Source organism: Agelaius phoeniceus, chromosome 2, assembly GCF_051311805.1.
Source record: "Agelaius phoeniceus isolate bAgePho1 chromosome 2, bAgePho1.hap1, whole genome shotgun sequence".
Lineage (NCBI taxonomy): Eukaryota > Metazoa > Chordata > Aves > Passeriformes > Icteridae > Agelaius > Agelaius phoeniceus.
In genome coordinates this window covers 112,791,335-112,814,839 of record NC_135266.1, presented here as the reverse complement: position 1 = coordinate 112,814,839, position 23,505 = coordinate 112,791,335, and the positions used below count along the sequence as shown (strand labels likewise).

General features: G+C 47.3%; 1 protein-coding gene across 2 annotated transcripts; it reads left to right on the top strand.

Moving 5' to 3' along the window:
• Positions 1–902: 902 nt before the first annotated feature.
• Positions 903–22,665, top strand: CD80 (CD80 molecule). 2 transcript variants are annotated; one of them, XM_054628181.2, is made up of 7 exons: positions 903–1,026; positions 1,164–1,263; positions 12,057–12,380; positions 13,787–14,068; positions 16,049–16,174; positions 18,826–18,949; positions 20,290–22,665. In XM_054628181.2, the coding sequence occupies exons 2-6, from the start codon at positions 1,182–1,184 to the stop codon at positions 18,930–18,932; spliced, it is 921 nt and encodes a 306-aa protein (XP_054484156.2). In that variant the 5' UTR covers positions 903–1,026; positions 1,164–1,181; the 3' UTR covers positions 18,933–18,949; positions 20,290–22,665. The 2 variants fall into 2 exon arrangements, with proteins under 2 accessions (XP_054484156.2, XP_077030669.1); XM_077174554.1 differs by having other exon boundaries at positions 916–1,026; positions 12,054–12,380.
• The last annotated feature ends 840 nt before the right edge of the window (positions 22,666–23,505 follow it).

Sequence of the window (23,505 nt, the reverse complement as noted above, 5' to 3'; positions counted from 1 at the left end):
TTTTTTTCTCCTTGAAGAATACCCTGTTTTCATTGGTGTGCAACCCTCTTGCTGTGAGTATTACAGCTAAATAAAACCCCTTACACTGTAACTCCTTACACTATACCAGGGCTTATTTGTTTTGCAGGGGGGTGTGCAGTATCTGTACAAATCTGTATCACTTAGCATGCATTTACTCCCTCGGGCTCTTATTTACTAAGTGGTTTGTTTTTCTGCCCAGGATTTGCTCTGGACTGGCTTGGGTTGGTGGTGGCTCTGCCCTTCCAGGCTTCAGAGCAGGGATTGTCTACAGGGATTGTCCATGCCTCTCCCCTTGGGGCCTTGGGTGAGCAGTGGGTGCCTTCTGAGGAAGGCAGGACACAATGCTGGGGAGGCAAGTGCTCCCTCCACTTCCACAGGGCTGGTGGATGCTCTCTGGTGACACCATGACCATCCACATTTGGCCCTGCTGTCACATCCCACTCCCTGTCCAGGTGCTCAGCCAGGACATCCATCACATGCAGCCTAAGCAATCCTTCTTAAGTTTTCTTGGGAAAATCCATTCCTTGATGGATTACATCCTGCTGGGCCTGAAATGGTGGCGCAGGCACTGTGTTTAATTTCAAAGGTAATTTTACACAACTATTCCCAAAGCACCATCAGGGTTTCACTTAGCTGCATTTTAACCTCCAAAGCCCCCATCACTGCCTGACGCTTACATTCACAGGCAGGGTCCTTCTGCCTGACCCCTCGTGGCTGGAGGAGCAGCCAGAGCATCCCAAGGGATGAAGCAGCCCCGTGCCCGTGGGAGTGACGAGGGCGGCAGGCGCCGCGTCCTGGCGCACGCCCCGTGAGGAAGCCGTGGGCGGTGTGAGGTGACTTATGAAGCTGAGCAGCCTCCCAGCACTACAGCTTCCCCCTGCACCCTGCTGGGGAGTGTTTCAGCAGCCTGTGGCAGCAGCCAGGCCTCCATGGCCTGGCACTGAGCCCCCTGCATCCTCCCTGCTCAGGGCTGGCCTCAGTGCTGCTCCACCAGGGAAACGCCAGGTACCAGGGCAGCGAAACGCTGGGCTTGTGCTCGGGGTTTTTGGCGGTGGCGGCAGGCAGGAAGGAGAGGGACAAAGAGGAGGGTGCTGTGACTCCTCAGGCTCCCTTCCCCTAACCTTATTCCCCTCTCCTCCCAGCCCAGGAGCTGCAGGAAGATGATGTGCCTGCCAGCCTCCCCACCGGCGCTGAGGACGTGCCTGGGGCTCGGGCTCTTCGTGCTGCTCTGCCTTGGGATAGGTAAGCAGGAGCCAGGATGGGAGCATGGGAAGGGGCTGGGAACCAGCAGCAGCACCCATGGGATGGTCAACAGGGGATGGTGGCCCTCAGGACACTCCTGGTGCCTTCTGCCAGGGCTGAGCCCGGGGTTTGGGGCAGCTGGCACTTCACTGAGGAGCCCTCAGCTTCCCAGGCCCATTGCACCAGGCTGCTGGCTCCCAGACAGGCATGGTGATCTCCCATCCCAGCCAGGGTGAGAGAAATGAGGGTGTTTTTGGTCAGCTGATGTCTGTGGGGAGCACATGGCACAGCCCTTGGGCTCCGGTTTCAGTGGTGGCATGGTTTCCGCAGCTTTTTGTGGGGTTCAAAGTGGGTGCATGGTGGAAAAGATCGGCAAAGGTGGCAGCTTGGGGTGCTCTGCACCTCCTGGGCAGCTCAGCACAGAGCAGAGTTCTTTCTCCAACAGCACAAATCCCCACTGAAGCCCTGCCTGGGCTGTCCCTTGTCCTTTTCTGAGGACTTGCCATAAAGCTCACACAGATCGCTCCTCGCCTCAAAAGGCTTCGGATGAGTCTTCTCAGATGTGTGAAATGTTAACCTGGAAACCACACAAAATTCACTTCTGAGCTGGAGTTCGTTGTGGATGCAAAACAAGTTGTGCTTATTGGCATTTTAGTGTTTCATCGCTACTCCAGAGCAAACCTGGGCAGAACCGGGGCTTTCGTTAAAAATCAAGTGATGCAAAATGAGGAGCTTCTCATGCTCGTATTGTGAAACTGGGAGGTATTTGATGCCAGGCTTCATTTTGAGTTTCAGCCTCAGAATTTTAAGATAAAACTTGTAGAATTTAGCAGGGAGTGAATTTCAGAGCTCACTTGTAAAGAAAGCAGTGACCTCAAATGTCTCTCTGGGATCTCTGCTCTTCTGTCTTCCCCTCACTCCTTCCCCTACCTCTGTGCTTGCAAAGCATCTGTCAAGCACAAATATATTTTGCTTGTATTTGCATCAGGCAGACAATCTATCATGAGCAGAACTGTTTCTCATACAGTACTTTTAAGAGCTTGTGTTATGTTAATAATGTAATTACAATAACATGGTAATTTGCCAGTCATGTAATTTCTCTGAAAACAATTCTGGTTCCTTGGCTAAAGAATGTATAGTTGGATGTAGAGTTTGATGCATTCTAATATCCACTACTAGAAATAGGAGTTTGATAAGAAAACTAACTGTTCCTCTAGTTTTTCTTTTGGGGCACAATTTTTAGATGTTTCTCAAGCAACAAGTCAGTGGAAGTCCTGGTGCCTCAGGAGCAGGTGCTTGGCAGACTGATAACAGCAGGACAGCTGATGCACTTATTTTCCTCTCACACACACTCTGAACCCTTTCTCTCCAAAGATCAGCATTCCTGCATCAGTGCTCCTGGAAAATACATGGTGCAGTACCCACTAAGGACTGGGTTTTAAAAGCTTTACTGGTGCTTGTGGCTGATGCCTTCTCAAGGCTGCCCACAGGGACCACAAGGACCAAGTTCTGACCTTGTTGTGGCAAAACAGTGGAGCCCTGAGTGTCTGCCATCAGCCTGGCAGTGACTTTCCACACAATGCTGAGTGAGTCACCACAGTTACAGGACATTTTACAGGACATTACACATTTCACAGGACTGACCCCACATGGGACTGCTCACGACCACATCAAGGCACAGTCAGGGCTGGCTCCCAGAGCCCATGTCCTTGGTTTGGCCCAGGTGTGCTGATGCTGGCACACCTCCCTGATGTAGCAAAAGGTCAGGTAGCGTTCTAGGATGGAAACAGGTGCTCTCTGTAAAGCCCATGTGAGCTAAATAGTAACAGAGAGGATGCCAGGCTGAATTTTCATGTCATAGCAGTGGAAAGCATCAATGGGGGGCTTAATTAAAAGGGATTTGAAGGTTGTCTTTCATTGGAAAGGTTGGATGTTGATTCATAGGAATTTCGTGTATGTGCAAGCTACGTAGATCCATTTATTTTGCTTTGAATTGAATTTTGCTACTCTGATATTCACCTGAGGTGCCAGTGTAATTTAGAGCTGCTTCTGGGATGTCATCTGCTACTGGAGACACTGATGTCCATGAACGACACCCCCTTGTCTCAGCAGAAAATGGCAAAATAGCTTTGGTTACAGCACAGACACTTTTATATATTATCTGAATGCATTGCTGGTATCCCCACGGGCTTGGTTTTATCCTGCCACTGCACCTTCACACCTACCTACAAATTGTAGGATGTTCTCAGTCCCAGTTTGATATCCTAGAAAAATATATCTTGAAGTTCCTCAGTATGACCTTTCCCTGCCCTGTGTGCAAACAAAGCACAGGCACTGACTTCAGGGACCCAGCAAGCCCAGCTTTATGTCCATGGAGTATTTTTAAACTTCCCTGGAGTCTTTTCTTCCAGCTGGGGACCACTTAGCTCTTGGTTTCTTCCCAGGGGTGAAATTTTTTGAGAAGTTTTGAAGAAAATTCCCTACAGCTTTTCTAAATTACTGGAGAGTTGGGAAGGGAGGGGGAATATCCACTTCTGTCAGCCAGCAGAGGCTCATGAGTAACTCATTCCGGGAATCCCCTTCCCCTGTGTTACTCCCAGCAAAGAGCTGGGAGTGGAGCTGGGTTTCACAAAGGGACAGTGAGGGCTGAGAAAGATTCCCTGTTTTGTGGCCACCCCCAAATATTGAAGTGTCTAGCAGTGAGCTTTAGGTGCTTGGTGTCTGATTTCCGTGCCAGCTCTGGTATGGGCTGTGCTGGGGCAGATTTCACCGTGGAGATGGCAGAAATTTTTCTTTACCTACTGGATTTGCCCACTTGATCAGCGGATGCAAATTGAGTTTCTGACTTATTCCTCTTCATGCCTTCAGCTGTTGTTTTAATTTCTTTTTTCGGATGAGTTTCTGTCTCCTGTTCCAGACATGTGGGAAAAAAAGGTCTTTCGAAACCCAGGGCAGCGGATCTAAGGAACTCCTTTTTCTGTCTGTCAGTCTGTCCAGAGTGAAACCTGCTGCAAGAGCTTGTCTGGAGAAACAGAAACCCAGCTAAAGCCTACTGCTCTTTGCTTATAGAGACTGTTTTACTTCTTCTGTTGAGTGCTTCTCAAATGAAAGAATTCCTTAGGAAGAAAACCACAGAAAATTCAACTTAGACAAGCTACATTGTTACACACAAAATAGAGTTAAAAGCCTAAATGCCCAGTTTGTAAGGCTATGGGTCAAATGTTCCTTTCACCCACATCATTTCCTTTTTCCAGTTAGATCGGAATGAACCCAGATAGCTGCAGTGACCTCGTGTTGCTCTGACTGCTGCAGCTTTTTTGCATTTCTTGGATCACTGAGACATTTGTATCCTTGTTGCTGTGTGCATGTTGGACATTCCTGCATTTAAACATGCAAAGTTTGGAGTGGACACTTTTGTTAATTGTGGTAGATTAGCAGCAGAAGATGCCACCCTTATGCCCTCTCACATTTCCTGCTCATCATTGCCTTGATTCTGAGTTCCAAGTGGGGTTTAATGGGGGTAATTAATCTGATATAAATGACTGATGCTATCCCTCTGCCTCTCTTGTGGTGAGTTAGCTATTTTCAGAGCCAGTTTGCTTTTACACCTATGCTGTGCACCCTGGAGGGGGATGGATGCAGACAGGAGTCTCAGCTGAGGGGTACAAACAGGTCATTGCCACCAAGAGATGCAATCCTGCTCCTCTCTGGTTCGTGATCCTCCTCTTCTTTGCACATGTCTGATCCCTGGATTATCTACTTCACCTTCCAGCTTAGCAGAAAGTTTCCTTTTTTCTCTTTTTTTAGACTGGTATTTTGAACCAGACTCTGGAGAGCCCTGCAAGGGGGAGCATGTGGGATTGGAAGGGAAAGGGGACCCAGATCCCCTCTGCTTGCATGGGGAAGGCATGAGATCATTATGAGTTTGCTGTTTGGCTGCATCCCAAGGTCATGCCAGGCTGGGGGAGAATTTCCACATTCAGAGAAATTCTCATGTGGAATTATAGAGTTTGTGCTGGAAAGGATCCTAAAGCTTATTTTGTTTTAACCTCCCTGCCAGGTCCACTAGACCAGGTAGGTCAGATTCCTACCCAAAGTGGCCCTGAACACCTTCAGGGTTGGGGCATCCACAACTTCCCTGGGCAACCTGAACCAGCACCTCACCCCCCTCACAATAAATAATTTCTTCCTAATAGCTGATCTAAACCTTCCCTCCTTCAGCTTGAGGCCATTCTCCCTTGTCCTGTTGCTACATGCCCTTGTGAAAAGTCCCTCTCCAGCCTTCTTTAAGGCTCCTTTTAAGCACTGGAAGGCTGCTCTAAGGTCTCCCTGGAACCTTCTCTTCTCCAGGATGAAGGTTTCTCCTTCCTTTTAAGCATGTGTTTCCCAGTATAAGTGCTGTGCACATGTGGATGTGGTATCTTCTCTAGGGTGGCGAGGCAGGTGTGCTGGATGCAGTGAAGTCTGTTCACTGGGCAGAAGGAGGTCAGTTTTGGTTTAAAATAGATTAACTTTATGTTTAATTGTAGCTGTTCTGTCCCCCTTGGAGGGGCACCACCATTGGGAGTCTCAGGAGTTCATTTGAGAATATGTAAATCTTTCCCAACTCGGAAATGCCGCAGGCTTTGCTTCTGCTTTTTCACTGTTATGCTTTTAAAATATCATTGGTCCCAGGGGACTCCCTGATTGAAAAGAAAGTGCTGACTGATGGCTAATGGTGGCATTCCTACCTACCCTGAGCTGAAAGGACATCCACCTTTTGGTGAGCCCCAGTTCCTATCTATCACATAAAAGTTGTTAGAAAAGATGATTGAAGGAAGTCTTTCTGCTCACTACTGCTCTTGCCTTAGAAGGCACCCTCTGGTGTCCTTCTGAGTGCCCTGCAGACAGGGATTTGGTCCCTCTGGAAGTGTTTCAGAGAAAGCAGAGCTCGCTGTCAGACAGTGGTTCCTAAAAGGAGAGAGCCCTGCCCTGCCCTTCCCTGCTCTGCCCTTCCCTGCCCTTCCCTGCCCTCAGTGCTCCAGCAGCACCTGCCCAAGGCTCTCCTACCTCTCCCTCTGCAGCTTCTGGAGCTCCCAGACCCCTCTGGGCTGCTCTGCTCTGGTTTCCTGAGGGTCCCAATGGTTAATGACCACTGTCCATGCTGAGCTCTTCCCTAGGGCTGTGTCATCTCTGTGGCTGCCAGGGCTGTCTGCAGAGCATCCGTGAGTCAGTGCCTGAGCACAGACCAGTTTTTTTAACAAGTTAAAACACTGCTGGCAGGCCTGCAGTGTTTTTTGTTAGCTGCACTGGTTAGTATTGCTATGGCTGTGGGCAAGCACTTCAGCAGGGAAAAAAAAAAATATATTAAAATTTGTGATTTTTCGACTTTGAAGTGGGCTTATGTGAGAGGTATCATACTTGATTTTCCTAGTTACTGGCTACTTTCACCTTCTATCAGTTTCAAGAGAGGGCTGGCTGCTTAGGGAGCATGTGAGACAGAGATTTAGTAAGCACTGAAGAAAACTACAGCCTTAAGCACTGGGGAGAACCTCAATTTCAGAAACTGCTGTGAGGACAGCAGCATGCATGGCAGTGGTACTGCAGGAATTAGGAAAATTATCTGAGAACATCTTCAGCTGGGAGATAAATATAGAGGAAGTACAAAGTGATCCTGTCAGCAAGAGACAGAGACTGCAGGGGAAAAAATTAACAAATTTATTTTTGTCTGTCTTTGTGGCAAATCTCCCCTACCAGCCCGTCTTACACAAATGCCACATCTAGCTTCTGCTCCCAAGCCGGGAAATCAAAAGAGTGCTGAGCAAGATGTAGGAATTTGATCTCCAAAGGAACTAAAATATGCAAATTTTCTGAGGACATCCAGATTTAGAGGCCCTCCCAGCCCTTTTTTGTTCTAGCAGGGTCACACAGGCTGGGAATGGAGAAAGGGAGAAGGTTCAGAAAGTGCTCGTTTCTCCAAGTCAAAGACGTCCTTCTGTCCCCACGGCCGTGTGTCCCTGCTGGTTTGCAGAGCTCTCCCTCCTCTCCTCCCACTCTGCAGCAGGGGGAAAGGTCTAAGACATGATCCAGTCCCCACCCCTGAGTAATTCTGGTTCCATATCCAGCTCCTTGCTTGGATCTGACCTCCTGCCTGGTGCCAAGCTGAGGAAATTGCCGGTGATTTGTGCAGGGTTGCGGTTTTACTCATGTAACAAATGCAGCAGACTGGACATACCCGGGCAGTGGGCTTGTCCCAGGCTGACTCAGAAAGCAGGAGATTTGTATCTGCACAACTACTGAAACCTGAGCTGGAGCAGGAGGTGTCAGCTGCAGCCCCTCTGCCCAAGTATTTCAGATTCTTGTCTTCTCAGACGATAATTGCAGATCACCCTCTGGTTTTCAGAGCCACTTCATGGCTTCAAGGATTTCTTCACTAAAGGTGAAGATGTGCAAACACACACAAAATAAATCAGGGTTACAATGATATGAAGGCTGCTGATGGAGTGGGACACCGAAACACCCTGGGAGTGTTATAATAATTGCCAAATCATCAGTACAGAGCTGGGCAAACCAGGGTTACTCTTTTGTTTAGAAGGGATGTGGAGCATAAAGATGGGATGTGCATAAAACCATGTTTGGGGTACCCCGAGGTTACAGCACAGAAGAAAGCAATGATGAACTTTTAGAAAAACCTGTTCAGATCATTTCCCTACCTCAGAGCTGCCATGCCATCATCATACACTAGGATGAGCACTAGACACTGGGCCAGTGCCTCCACACAGATGTTATCTGGGCATCCAGCAGGGTCTTGCTGTCATCAGTGTGTTCACAGGAGCCACTGATTTAAGCACAAAGCATTTCACGTGTAGCACAGGACATTTGCTGGCTTTTGGCTCCATGGAAAGCCTGGGCAGGATCCATTCCTCGTTGATAAAATCACCTGGGATAAAGACAAGATCAAGGGGGAGTGTCTAGTCTTTTAAGGATTCAGCTTTTCAAAATGTCTTGATTTTTCGACTCATTGTCTGTTTTGCTTAGAAATCCCCGTAAAATATTGCATTGCCCTCAAAGGATAAATCATGCAAGTTTGGGGTGAATGTGCTATTCACAGAAAATGAGGGGTCTGGGCTGCAGAATTACCTGCAGAGTGGCAATCTCAGGTGCATGGTCATAGGCAAAGTCAGTGATGCCATTAACTTATGAGTAGAGATACCAGCTGCTGTTGCAAAAATAAATAGGGAACGAGAAAGAAAAAAAGCAAATCAAGGCTCAGAAGGGCAGAGAAATGAGGAATGCGGGGGAAAAAAGAATGGCTTTGGAGCTTCTGTTCACCAGGACTTATCTGGAGGTTTCCAACAGTTTGAGGCTGCTTCTGCAGGGCATTGCTAGGTCTTTAGCTGCCTTTTGCTGTCAAATCTCTGTGCCAGAGGAAATCTGCTCTCCTGTGCTGTCTGGCTGCATGTGTGGTCAGGATAACAAAGCTCTCTGTGGCTGGGGAATTTCTGAGTCAAGGCTTGGGCAAAGAGTGCAGGAAATAGGGATACAAGCTCAACAGCTCTCCTGACTCTGGAGCAGACAAGAAGGAACAATTCTCCTCTATATTCCTTTCTTTTCCACTTAGCCCTGCTGCATGGGGCATCTGCAGCCCAGGCATAGTTTGAATGAAGCAAGCTTTTCTGCCCAGGGAAGAGAAAGTCAGCCCTTCCATCAGTTCAGCATTGCCACGGGCTTCCAGTGATGGAGTGATATGTGTGCACAGCAAGAGAGTGGGGGGGCTCCAAGGGGTGGGAAGAGGAGGGATCTTTTTCTAGACAAGTCATTAAAAATGATTTCCATGGTGAATACCTTCCCCACAGCCTGGCTGCAGAGAGCATTCAGCGCAGAAACGGCACAAAACTGGATTTTCATTTTTGCTTTGCAGCTCACCTCTAAAGTGAAAGGGGACTTTTGTAGGGCTGAATGACTCTTCATGGACTTTGGTTCCTTCAGGCCTGCAGCACTCAGGTTGCAGTTTCAAGGGTGCAGAGCCTTTTAAGGGTACTCATGACATCAGCAGGAGTTTCCAGCCCCTGCACATGTACTCCCGAGAAAGTTTTTGTTCTCCTTTTGGTTGCAAAGGAGACTCTGAGGGGCAAGGTAGGGAGAACCTCATGCAACTCATGATGTGATGTCACCCTGACATTTACTGTACACCTACTCTTCCCCTATTGCTGCAAAAGGAAATAGAAAATGATTGAAAATGATCCTTATCAGTCCCAAAGTTTGACTCGCTGCTCTTTCGAGTCTCTCAAATAATAGTAAGAGTTGCACTGTGAGAATAAGCGAAGATGTGGTCAAAGATAAAAACACATGTACACACAAACACACACAGAGGTGCAGGAGAAGCAACTTCAACAATCACAGCCTGAGGTGGACTGCTTTTAAGGTGAACAGAACAAAATTCTTTCTCACACAGCATATAATCAAACTGCACAGGTCATTGCCAGAGGATGTTGTGAATGCCAAAAATATATGTGCATTCCTGAAAGGGCATTGCTGAAAGGGCATTCCTGAAAGGGCAAGAACTCTTCCTGCAGGGTAGGTCTAGTAGCAGCAATTTAAATGCTGATGTCAAGAAATCCTGAATTTCAGGCTGCAAAGGTTGGCAAGACAAGGCAGTTTTTCTCCTGTGTGGAAGAATTAGTTTTTTTCTCATTTTGTTACCAGTTGATGGCTGACAGAGGTCAGTCTGCTGAGCAGCTCCTGGCCTGCCCCAGCTTGGTTGCTCAGGATCAGCAATGCATTAGAAGGGGAAGTACAGGAAATGAGGGGAAATAATGAAACTTTCCCTTTGGAAGACCAGTGGAGTGGCTGAGTAGAAAGAAAGCAGTTTAACAAGAAGTTGCTAATTTAATTATATATTCTATTTTATTTAACTAATATTAAAACACTCCATAGTGTTGCCAGGATCTCCACAGTATTTTTGGTGAGTTTCCTACAGATTTAATGTCAAGTATGCAAGTGGGACAGGGGTGGGTGTGCGGCAGGGTAGAGGAGTGAAATTTATTTCACAGAATTGCAGAATCATTTAGGTTGGAAAAGACCTTTAAGATCTTTGAGCCCAACCTTTAACTCAGCCCTGCCAAGTCCATCAATAAACCATGTCCCTAAGTGCCACATCCACAGATTTGTTAAATGTTCTGTCCCTGTTGTGTCTGGGCTTCACTCCAGCTATGCTGGGGCACTGGCTGAGCATCCGCTTGTCTCCCTCCAGCACTGGCAGCTGTAGGATTGTGAGCAAGTCACCAAAGGGGTTGTGCTGTGACAGTGACCCCAGGGTCCGTGAGTCACCCCAGGGTCTGTGAGTCACTGCTAAGCAAATGAGGCCTGGCAGGCAAGCAGCTGGTGGCCTATCCTAGAGCCCAGCTGAATGTGAATGCCGCAGCATCCCGGTCCAGCCTGAGTGCTGCACTCTGCCTTGGACAGCAGGGCTGCAGTCGGGCTGGGACTATCAACAGTGAGCCAGCACCAGCCAAATTTTGCAGTTCTGAGGCTCAGGTTTGTGCATTGCTCAGCTCACACTCAGGCTTTGCACGTGGGCCGTCCCCTACACCGATGGGTGATGCTGCGCTGTCCCCGTCAGTGACACACAGCCTGTCAGGACTTTCCAGCCTCCTCTGCCAGGTGTGTTTACTGAGGTGTGTTCTGCAGGGAAAGAAGAGGGAATCTGAATCTTTTCTGTCCTGAAGATAGCTATTTCCTTGTTTTTCTGCTCTCAGTCAGTGGAGTGTAACAGATGGATATCCCACTTGCAGCACTGGAGATGAGTGCTAGGCAAGCAGGACAGAGAGCAACCTGATCTTCTGGACTAACAAAGCTGGGTGCACATCATCCCCAGGCTTGCTCTAACTCAGGTGCAGCTCAGGGCTGTGTGTCCATGCTGGGTCACCTTCCAGCAGCAGCAGGAACTCCTTGCTGGGCTGCTCCTTCGGATATGGAAAGAGGAAGGAGTGGGAAAGCAAGGCGGATCACGAGAGCGGGGTGCTTAGCAGGGGAATTACTGCTCACATAGTCAAAGTTGTACCTAATTTCACCCTGCAAGGGTCTCAACTTACTGTTGTCAGCACGTGGCTGTACTCCAGGTATGGCACCAGCACAGTCACTGGCCAGGAGCTGGGGAACATCTGTGCTGGTTCCACGTCATCCATGAGCTTTCACAAAGATAAATTTGTTCTAGCTAGACTAGGCAAAATTGTTCATTTGATAATGCTGGAAGGTTGATGATAGTGTGGCCGCAACCTTTGTGTATCATTGTCGGGTTGAATCTATTTTCTGGGATCTTGACAGTTTTGGGGTTTTTTTCTTTTACAAAAAATAACTACCAAAAATCCCCCAGCCCCCCTCGACAAAAAATCCACTGTGGCCCTGTTAGGCATGCAGAGAACCCAGTGGAGAGTGACACAGATTTTCCAAACACCAGGCTCTGAAAAGGGAGAGCAGAGGAGATAGCAGTTTGTGCATGTGTGTTCCTATCCCTGTTTTTAAAGGGGCCAGCAAAATTTGTGTTCAGGCAAGCACCTCTCCTGCCTTTGCCTTCAGCAATCCTTGTGTGCCCGCTGGGTCACGATCCTGAGTGGGAGTGGAGTGTGATGTACAAGGCCATGCCCAAGGATGGCTCCCCTCAGTGCAGAGCTGAAGCTGTAGAACAGCTCAGTGGCTGATTGATGGGGGATGTGAGCAGTCAGAGCCAAAAGGGGTGAGCTTTGGGAACAGGTCCTGCCACAAGGCTGCACCACTCACTGACTCACTGGCTTTTGTTTGCCCCTCCCCAGCAGGCCAAGCAGTGGAGAAGAAAGTAGTCAAAAGCAAAGTGGGGGAAAAGGTCAGCCTGCCTTGTTGCCATGAAATCCCCAGCTCAGAAAGCCTCCACAAGTACCGGGTGTACTGGCAGAAGAACATCACAGACGTGGTGCTGGCCTACTCAGAGGGGAAGATGATCTCCCAGCACGAGCGGTACCAGAACCGGACAGAGATGGACCCCTGGAACCTCACGCTGTGGATCTCGCCCGTGGAGATCCTGGACAATGGCTCCTACCAGTGCGTGGTGCAGCGCAACTCAGTGCTGGCCTGCAGCGAGTCTGTCATCCTCTTTGTGACAGGTAGGTGCATTGCCTCCTGACACCTGACACCTCTTGGCTCTCCAGTGCCAGCTTCTGGGGCTGAAGGATGCTCTTCCAAGCTTATTCATACTGTGGCAGATAGACTTTCATCAGGAAGCCTGAAAGAGTGTTAACTTGTTAAGTTACAGTAATGAAAGCTTGTTAACTGCTTCCATTCCAGCAGCCTCCCTTCTTAGCTTTCTAAAGCTACCCCAGGTACAGAAATTTTATTCCCACCACCAACCCAACCTCCTCTCCTTGTCTTCCTCTTGTGAAAGGATCCCTCCTGGGGCCCTCCCCAGGTATCACTGGTGATGGGTGCCTGAGGCAGCTGTCTTTGGGTCAAAACTAAACCAAGCCCTTAGTCTTGCCCTTAGCAAGACCAAGCTGAAAGAGAAATAGGGTGGCCATGGCAGCATCCCAGCCCTGCATCCAGACCCCTGTGGAGCTAGCTGCACTGCAGCTCCACACCCTAAGGCCAAATTAATCACGGAGCTTTTTGAGGCTTTTTACATTAAAGAAACCGAGTTCCTTTGTTCAAAATGAATCTGAATCTTCTCTTAGATTGGTAGCCCACAAAAAGTTCCACTGACATTTTCCATTTCCACCGGCGTTTTTGTGGCAGTTTATCTCAACCAGAGATACTTGTGACATATTTAAATATATACTTGCATTTGAATACCTTTAACAGCAGAGAGTTACACTTCCAGATAAGTCAGGAGATTTTGTAACAAAAAAAAGACAAGCTCCAGGCCATTTCCTGCTGGTCTGAGGGCATATGTGCACAGAGACAAATTTAGTTATCTTTCTGGGAACTGGCATGAAAAAAGAGAAGTGTACTGCCAGCGCCCTTTTTTAACTATGAGGGTTGAGGAGTTAACTGCATAAAACCCATAAACCTACGGATCTCTTTTCCCGTCCACAAATACTCCAGTTTCTTTCCGGCCAGAAATCCCCTTGCTGTCTTAACAGGCCAGCTGAAATAATTATGGCAGACTTCTGCTCCCTTTGGTGAAGTGGGATCAAGTTATTGTGGGGATCAGGAGAGGGAAATGCTGGAATCAGGCTGGGACATCTGAAGGGATTTTCCAGGCTGGATGGCAGTGGGCCTGGAAGGAAAACTCTCTCTCCTTGCTTGCCACTGCTCAGTGTTGGGCACACACAGCGTTGGGCAACTTTCTTTCACTAGTGACTGATTGCTTGGTATCCTAGACCATAGGCAGGAAAAACTTCCCATGGTGAATGCCCTTCAGGTGGGGGGGGGGGTCTTTGCTTTGGCTGTGGGTTTGGGGGCTGCAAACCTCTCTGTGGCCTGACAGAATGGTAACCAAACCATTTGGTTTTGGGGGCTTCAGAGCTCACTGTGGTGGCCTGAGAGAATGGTAACCAAAGCTCTCTTGCTGCAGCTGACTTCAGCAAGCCCAACATTACGGCAGAAGTGTCCGCTGACTCTTGCGAGTCGACTGAGATGGTGATAACCTGTTCTTCTCACGGAGGTTTCCCCAAGCCCAGAATCTCTGGAACCCTCAACAACATGTCCATGGAGTGGAATGCCAGCTGGGTGTCTGAGTCCAGCTTCAGCCCCTACAATGTCACTGGAAAACTGGCGCTCAACGTGACCAAGGACGTCAACATCACTTGCTCTCTTGAATACAGCGGCTTTGCCACGTCCTCCAGTTTGCTTCTGAGTATGTTTTATTCATGTTTTTGTAACAAATGCATTTTGTTGAATCTGCTGAGTTGCCTCTCTGAGAATGCAGTAGATTTTGTGCAAGTGTTCATGCAAGGATCACCCAATGATCCCACCAGTGAACTACACACCAAAATATTTTAGAGGCTGGAAGATAGCTGGGGTGGGGAGGGAGAGTTACAACAGTGACTGACAAGCAGAGGCAGCTCTGTCTTCCTGCTGCTCTGCTACAGCTGGGCTGAGAGCTGATCCTGTTGTGACCTGGTAATGTCACATTTGGTGGCTCTCTGGGGCTGCCACCACCCCGTGCCCCTCCATACCAGCATGGTCTTGCTGCCAGCTCTGTGACACAGACCTGGTATTTGAACAGAGGGACCTGGGAAACGTGTGTGCTTTAGTAACCACAGGCTGCACTTTAAAAGAATTTCCTCATTCAACAAGCATGTTTGTCCCTGCTTCAGTGAAAGAAACTGTCAGCTGGGGTCTAGACAAAATTCTGCTTTCAAATGTAACATAGGGTTAACTCATAGGAAAAGAATTCCATCACTGAGCATGGCTTAGAAGTGATGGCATAATAGATAAGTCTGTGCTTTGAAAAGCTTGAGGCACAAGTGGAAACAGCATGAGGGAAGGCAGCACACTACATTCCAGATGTTTTGCAGTAGAAGGGGATTTGCAAGAAAATTCGTAAAACCAAAAGGATTTTTTTTTTCATGTTGTTACCAAAAAAAGTATTCTGAAATATCTCTGGGCCTGATGTTTTTACTGTGGAGATAAGGGCACCTTCAAGGGAAGATAGAGGAGCAGCATTTTTCCTAGGGAATTGTACCTTATTCATCAAGGTAGCTTATTCATCTATCGTACTAAAATCAAAGGGGCTTGTGGGGAGAGGTGCCATTCAGCTTCAGAACAAATGCCAGGAACTAAAGCTTTATGAATATTGGCTATTGCTGGATGTAGAGCATAATGTCCCTAATGAAGGGAGAATAAGGTTATGAATAGCTCACTACATAGAAACAGAGAGCTACAACAAAAAAGAAAAGCAGTAATCAGAGGAGGGTGCAGTGACACAGCCACAGCAGTCACAAACCTCCCACTTTTTGGCTTTTAGGATGTGGAACCACTCCTATTTTGGTGTAAATGGTCCTCCAAACAAACCTTTGCTGAACACTGAGTTACAGACAGAACAGAGCCTCTGGTAAATGTAGAAGGCAACCCCTGCAGAGTTGGAGGTTTGCATCCCCTCCTGAGGGGAGGGCTGAACAGCAGATCAGGCTAATTAATGTCTTAGGAGGGGAATGATGCTTACCTGTGCCAGAGCAGGTGGTGCAAGAACTGAAGGTCTGTGCACACAGGTCTGCAGACCTATGGACTGGCAGCAAATCCTGTCCTATGCAAGAATGGCCCAGTATCTGCTCTAAAATCCCAGTGGTAGAATGGGATTTTCCACCATCTCCATTGATGAAAAGCCAAAGGCTCCAGACACTGAACTCTGCCACAACACTGTTCCTGCCATGCAGAAAAAAGTATATTCTAGACTGTTAAATGCATTCTGCTTCACCTGTGAATCTAAAAGGAAAAAAAATTAGGCATAAATCTGCTGAAAACAATAAGGAAAAGTGCAGAGTACCTTTGAGAGCAGAAATTTTCTAGCTGTGAACTCAGACTTTTTCACCAAGCCTAGATAATTTCCCTGAAACGGCTCATGTGTCTAAATATTTCCTGTCTCAGTCCAATTCTGGACAAAGACCCAGCTTCTTATGTTCAGTAAATGTATTAAAAATTTCAGCCCATAGCAAATGTGAGTGAATGGAAGGAATTTAGGTGCCAGCTTTGTTTGCTTGTTTATTGAGTAAATCCATTTTCAGGCTGAATAGCTGAGTTAGAATTTGGCCAGAACCCCTGAAATTCCTGAATACCTGCTCTTACATGAAAACTCCAATATCCGTTTATTTATGTTTTATTTCTCCCGTCTCAGAAAAAACAAACAACTGCGTGGTTCCTCCTGTGCCTCCACCTTATAATGTCATTACTGCTTCAATTATCATCGTTATCACCTTCATTCTGGCTATCACCCTGGCAGCAAGATACCTCCCAAGGCATGGTAAGTGCAGCTTCTTTTTCAGGAAGGTGTCTCTTAGTGCTGATGAAGTTTCTATGTAGGATACACATTTATAGAAACTTTACTGTCACACCAGGTATTTCTGTACCTTCTTCTCATTTTCCTTTTTTTTCCCCCTTTAGCATCCACTGTCACAAAATCTAAGACTAGCTCATGATTTTCCTACATTTTGTGTGCAGGAAACACTTGAGTTCAGGTTTGAGAGTGGAGGGGTGACAGGGAGTTTTGACAGCAGATCAAAATATTTTCAAAATCAGGGATAATGAAGAGGTTCATAAAGGTTCATTTCTATGTATTAAGATGCTTTAGGATGCCAAGAATCATGGTGATCATGATAGATACAACTGAGCACTGAGAGCTTCAAAACTGGATCTCTCTCCACACCTTACATCATCCCTCAGAAAGTCACTGAGCCAAAGCAGCAAAAATACCTAGTGTTAGGGCCACAGGAAAGACTTCAGCAGAGCAATGTCCCACCTTTATGGGAACACCAGCCAGGAGAGTTATATTTGGATTCTTTGTATGGCCAAAATTGGCACAGGTAAAGTGTCTGGTCCCGTCTTGTGAAGTCTTCAGTAACTCCAGTCAAGTCTCCAAGAGGTTTTCAATGGCAAAGGGGATCTCAAATATCTCAGGGTTAGTGGACAGCTGAGTAATTTACTTTTTTATCTTCAGAAAAAATCCTATCTGTTAGCTGTTGCTTCTAATCATGTCTAAGCTGACCTTGCCAGAAAGTTCCTGAAGATGGGGGCAAGCATTTAATAGATTTATGAAGGCAGGTAGGATTGAAAGTCAACAGCAGTAGGTGCCTTACTACACACCCTGTGAGCAGCTTTGCAGAGCAGCCCTGGAGAATGACAGCAGGCCTTGAGGATAAATAACACCCAGCTGAGTTCTGGTCACAGGGGAAGCCACATCTGGAGACAAGAATCCCACACTGAGGGCTCTGTGCTCAGGCCACTTACACCACCTGGCCATGGTGTTCCCCCTTGGAAAAGGTCCTTTTCTGGGCAGCAAGGGCTCAGCCCACTCACAGACACCTCTAAGTTTGCCCTGCTTGTGTCTTCTGGTACCTCTATTTCAATTTCAGACAAATTCACTCCCAAGGCACATGTGTGGAGGTCTCATTACTATTTTTCTTTTCCCCTCCTCATCAACTACATCCCTTCCAAAACCCAACGTGACCATTGAGTCAAGCTGGGCTAATTTCCTTTTAGTGTTTTATCACAAAGAAAGGAAGTTTCTGGAAGGCTGTGACTCTGGGTCACACCTGTGCAGCTCCTCATTTTCCACCCCTGTGCCCTTATGACACCAGTGCCAGTTCTTCTCCCCTGCTGTTCCCTGGGGCTGTGTCAACAGGAAAGCAACAAGCAGGCTGAAACCAAGAAAATCACAGTTGATCACAGCCTGTGCTGTTAGCTGCATGTATAATGAACTTCTAATTATAGGAGAAAATGAACTGGAATCAGAAGATTTGGCTCTCAACAAATATAGGCTGGAAATTAAAAGGTTCCTTACCATTAAATTAGCAAGATCCTGGAGCACACTGAAATAGCCTTTAAAATAGGAACTGAGTTGCTTTTAAAGCAGATGTAAAAAGCATACCCATGTGGTAAAATGCAATCACCTGCAAACAGCATGGCACATGGCCAAATTAACTGGAATTTCCCTTTTAGTCCCACTTCCATAATATGCACAGGGAGTAGATTTGCTGAGTCAGGTGGTGCTATTTGGTTCAGCCAATTTCCAGACCAGGCATGGAAGAAACTGTAAAAGAAACTGTAAGAAGTGCAAGAAACTGAAGCCAGAGCTTCCATTCCAGCTTCCCAGTTTGTGTAGTTGTCCCATTTCAGTGCTGCTGTGCATGGGCAGCTGTCAGGGAAGGGCAGTGACTGCCCTAAGATGCTGCCTGTGGGTGCTGCTGCAGGGCACCTCTCAAGAGCTCTCCTGGGAGCTCAGAATAGGTCTGAGAGTACCTCTGTTGTTCTGGGCTATGGAAAGCTGAGTCAGGAGTTGCTAAGAGTGGTTTCTGAGCTCGAAAAGCCATGCTTCAAAGAGCTGAAGTGTGGGAGGGAGGAATAGAAAGGCAGAGCAAAACAAAACGAAAAAGTTCTCACATACGTGATTGTTGTGGTAGCCAGAACAATCAGGTGCTTTGTTGAGGTTCACAACCTCCTACTCTGAGGAGCTCACAGCCTATTTTGCAGTAATTTAAAAATGAAAACGCAAAGAACCACGATTAGAGGTCACCTAAAGAATAGTTTATGATTCACATTGCGTAATTTGTGCTGGCACATTTGCACAAGATTCAACTTGAACTACTAAAATTCAGTCATAGATAGTGAGATATTAAGGGGATCTGCTTAATCTGAGATCCTCTTAAAGCACCGAAAGGGTTTGTTTAAGGGTTTTAACAGAGGCATTCTTTCAATCGATAGGTAAACTGCAGTTAGTGACATGTAACTTCCATCATTATTTCCCTTCTGACCTTATCTCAGCATGTAGCAACCTGGTTTTGTGCCCTGTGCTAACGAGAGCAGTTTTATCCCTATGACAGTATATAGATATTTATTTGTAACAGAGCTTTCTATCAGGACCATATTCATATACTAACAAGGGATCTTCTTTTTCAGTTTGTTCTCACTGTTGTAAGCACCAGGATTCGGTGGAAGAGGGTGTGAAAGAACACACAAAGGCACGCATGAGCTCTAAAGTGACAGCTGAAACATCATCTGTATGACCAGATAGCATTTGCAGGTAGTTTTCTTCACTCTCCTCTTGGCAAAACAGTTTCTCAAATACCATGACATGCTTGTGCAATGTGAGCTCAAACCAGCACGGGTCAGCCAGCTGTCAGATCTGCAGTGATATCCCCTGCCATTGCCCCTGTGCTCATTTTATGGGCCTCCCAGCTAAACACTGGACAGTCTTGTTGGGCTCACGTTGGGCTCATTTGTGAGTTACTCATCCCTACCTCAGGTGCCACACGTGGCTTCACCCCCCAGAGGTTCTGGCTGATTCCCTGTGAGCCTGATCCGATGCCTCAACGTGGGAACATGACTGATGATAGAAATTGAGCATTGACCAAATGGTGGTAAGGGAGGGGGGAACAAAAGAACAACTCCAGCTTTCCCAGTATGATCAGACACTCCTGTCCACTTCTGAGATGTGTCAATTCCCTTCAGCAGCTGGAGGAACAGAGAAGGAAAAGTTTCCTCCCTCAAGCTTGCCCAGAAAACACTCATATTTTAAAATGAGTTACTTTTGATAATGGGGTGTTACAAAAGAAGGGCTGGGGAAGTCTGGCTTGCCAAGGTTTTATGATTACAAAGGATTATATTTGCTTTGGCTTGAGAGCTCAGCAGTTTTCAGGGCTGTGTCCTCCAAAAAGACACTTAAGTGAAGATTAGCAGCTAACTGTTCTTATTCACATCATTATCCAGGTGAGTGCATGTCCTGCTTTCACCACAGCTGTGGAATTGCCAGGGTAATGCCCTAGAGCAACAGCTGTGGGGTCCTGGAAGTCACGACTTTGTCAAACTGTGCACTGCAGAATGTAAAAGTTTAATAGTTTGGAGATGGAAAGGAGGGGAAACTCTCATTCAGGCCACTTGTCTCATTTCCAAACCTGACCACCCACTCATGTTTTCCTCTGGGGAAGGCCCTGTCTGGAACAGATACTAGAGCCTTGGTTAGCATGAATTTTGGGGAGTTTTGTGATGGGAGTGGCAGGAGTTCACCTACAGAATAAAGCCATTCTCTTTTGCTATAAAAGTTTGCCAGGATTTTCCTGTCGGTGGCTGGTGCTTCCCGACTCCAGCTGTCTGTGGACTGGGATGGAAGCTGTGCTTCCTTGGTGGCTGACTGCCATGTCCTGCTGCTGCTTAAAGAGGGAAGCACGTTCACTAGTCATCCTCACTCTGTTCCCAAGGTTTTTGCAGGGAACGTGGGCCAGAACAGCTCCGAGTTTAGGGACCAGGAGCCCTCTTGTGGAGGACTCTGGCAGGTGATACCTGTTTGTCGGCTCCGCAGCATTACTGGGTTAAGGTGTGAAAAACAAAAAAAAATCAGTGACATCTTTTCCTCGGATTCCTCAGGTTCTTCACGCTGTGCATCCCGCACTGCAGACTCCACTGTTGGCTGTACAGCGCTGCTTGCTGCATTGGCTCTCTGCAGGGGGGTGGCAGCAGGAGAACTCTGCTCACCACGGCTGGAACACGACCTCCTGTGGACCATGCAAATCCTGCCCACGCCACCGAAGCCCTGCGGTGGCCTCGTTACAGGGAGGTCGCTGGGATTCCAGCTGAGAGGTGCCTCCGTGTTCCTGCAGCGGGCAGAAGGATGTCACCAGTGCCACACCAGGACTTCGGCAACCTCTGGCTGCTCTGTGACAATCAGGGACCTGCAGAGCCCTAGCAGGGAGCCCATGCCCACCTGCCCCTTCAGTAACACGGAGCTGCCCTTTGGGACACCCAAAATCCTGCAGTCTCTTCAGTTTGTGCCTCCACATTGCGAGTGGGAGCAGCCAAAACTTCTTTTATATTCAGCCTCACACAAGTATCTATCTGTTCTTCCTGCTGGAGGACTTTGGATTTGGACTCGACCATTACAGATACACATCCCTTCTCCCCTAAAGAGGAAATAGTGGACACGTTTTTCATTTAAAAAAGACACCTTGGAAGTGAGCCTACGTGCCCCATGCTTATTTGCAGCGCTATGAGACCTTTTAGGGAACGATACACACTGACAGCACTCCTAGGAGCTAATGAATATTGCTTACCCACTGCAGTGGCACAAGTTCTCATAACCTTTGTCTCCTGAAAGGACAGCCTTGCCAACCCAAGCACCAAGGTACAGCCACACCACCTGTGCACACGCACGGCCAAGCTTCCACGCGCATTCCTTCCTTCCCAGCCACACCTGCAAAGCCCCACTGGAGCCTGTGCGACAGCCAGAGGTGATCTCCTGTGTATCTGCTGTCATCAAATGTAACTCTGGCCTTGCTTCATAAACGTGGTCTGCCTCTGTGTGTACATCTGCCACGGGATACTTTCTGTTAGGGAAAGCTCCGCAGATTGTTGGGAGTTTCTCACAGCAATGTGAGGAGATTTACTTTGCACTGAACATTGCTGCTTTCTGCCAGTGTTGTCTCTACCCAGCCAGGACTAGAAGGAATTTCCCTACAGGATGCTAACATTGAACAGGACTCATCTGATCCAGGTGACATTATTGCCTACTGTGTAGGAAAAAAATGGCTTCTCATTTTGAGGGAAAAGGAGGAAAATGCCCCAACCCCCAATAAGCTTCCCAAGCAACTCTGCCCTGAGTTTGACTGGAATGTTTTTTTCCCTTTTGCTCTGCAAGCTGTACCCATTCCCTTACTGTTCTATCCACGTTATCAGGGCAAACCAAAGTATGAAAGCACAGTGCCATCCTCTTTGTGGGATATGTTGTTACTTGAGCTGCTTATCTTCCTAGGACACAGCAAAGACATAGTCCATCCATTTCACTTTTTTTCTACCTGGTACATATTGAGAAACTGCTGGAGAAAATAGGAGGATTAAAAATGGTTTATAGGATACTGAGCTCTGAGATTAAGTAAAAAATAAGACCATGCTCCCTTCCTACTCCTGCAGAGTCACGCTGTGCCATCACCTTTTTACTGCTTTCCCATTGTGTCACGTGTAATGGGAACTTCAGAACATTCTTACAGGAGTTTTAGACAGAGAAAAGGAGGTAAGCTGGGGGTTAAGAAAACAGTTGCACTTGTGTGTTCTGGTTGCAAACAGAACACAAGTGACAGAAATCAGGGTGTTTTCAAAAGGCAGCCTGACCTTATTGCAGGACTTGGTGCATGAGTGATGTGTCTCACATTGTGCAGGTTTCCTGTTTTTTCAGCCTGTGCTTGCTCCAGCACAAACCACCAGCTCCTTGCAGGCTGACCACCCTCTCTTGGCATGCAGTTCCAACTTTGCTGATTTCCAGCAGTGTTTTTCCCTATAACCACACTGCAGCTGCACCTTGCCAGTCACACCACAGCTCTGCCAATTGTTCCAGCATGTTTTCCCTCTCACTATCCCATGCTCTCTTCTTCTGCTCCTGACCAGTGATTGTGCAGCCTCCCGGAGAGGGGTTTGTCTTTTGCTCTGTGCCAACCCTTTCCACATCACCACAGACTCCAGTAACACTTCCAGTAACTCCTTCTAAGGGAATCCAAAAATTTCACTGATAAATATGTCTAGCATCAGGTTATTTGGTTCATTTTTCACTAAGCACTAATGCTCTGGATCAGGTTTTCTATTGCCTTATGCTGTATTCAATGAGTTGCACACAAGTAATTTCTGTGAGACTTTCTCAGCTTCATATCTGTGTCATTGTAGCAAGTGAGCTGCTCTGTTTACCATGGATGTTTTGTATATAAGGTTTCCTGGGGTTCCTCCTTTAATTGTATTAAAAAATAAATTGTAAACTCAGTTTCCTTTCCTTAGTAATAAAAGATGTCTGTCTGTGCACTGGGTAGAACCTCGTTATTCATGTTAGCCACCATTTCACAGCATCCAGGTAGGTGATGCAGGTGTTGACAAAGCTGTACCAGGTACAGCTGGCATCAAAACACAGCTCTGTCCAGTGTGCAATGACAGCAATGACAAAATGACACTGAGGTAACCCAACTTGTGACTTCCACACCCCTCACACCTCTGTTTGCCAGGGGTTAGCTGAGCAGTGTAGCCACAGATCATCCTTCTCCCTCCAAACAGGAGGCTCCCTGCAAAGGCAAAACCCAGTATGAGGTGTTCTCACTGCACCTCTGCTCCTTGGGTTACTTAATCTGAAAGTGGAGGGTCAATAATTTCAGTGCTGTGCTTTTGCTGGGGGTGGAGGGAGTGGGGATGTGAAGAATCCTTTACAGGTATGTAAGAAACAAACTCTGAACCAATTCTTCACACCCCATTCAGGAGTCTAAGAAATAAGGAAGTGCAGGGAGCTAAATTCAGCAAGAAACTGAGAAACAAATGGCTGCTAATCTTGAGTGTAGCTGGAAGTCTCTGCTTCCCCTTAAGAACATGTAGCAGCCCTCCCTTGCACAGAGAGAAAATTCACATAACTGCTACACCTTGGCTCAGCCTTCCCTCTCATGGAAGAACATCCCTGCATCAATGGCCAGGCACAGGAAAATTAGTATTCTTTAGGCATCACATCAAATACCACCAAACAGGAATAGAGACAGAGCAATGACACAGCTAAATGTCATCAGAGCTGCTGTACAGATAAGAGTGTGGGATATTGGGTGGGGATGTAATAGCAAGAAGAAA

Coding starts and splice junctions, on each gene's coding strand:
- CD80 (XM_077174554.1), top strand. CDS start 1,182: ATGATGTGCCTGCCAGCCTCCCCACCGGCGCTGAGGACGTGCCTGGGG. Junction 12,381..13,786: donor TGTCATCCTCTTTGTGACAG/GTAGGTGCATTG, acceptor CTCTTGCTGCAG/CTGACTTCAGCAAGCCCAAC. Junction 16,175..18,825: donor AAGATACCTCCCAAGGCATG/GTAAGTGCAGCT, acceptor CTTCTTTTTCAG/TTTGTTCTCACTGTTGTAAG.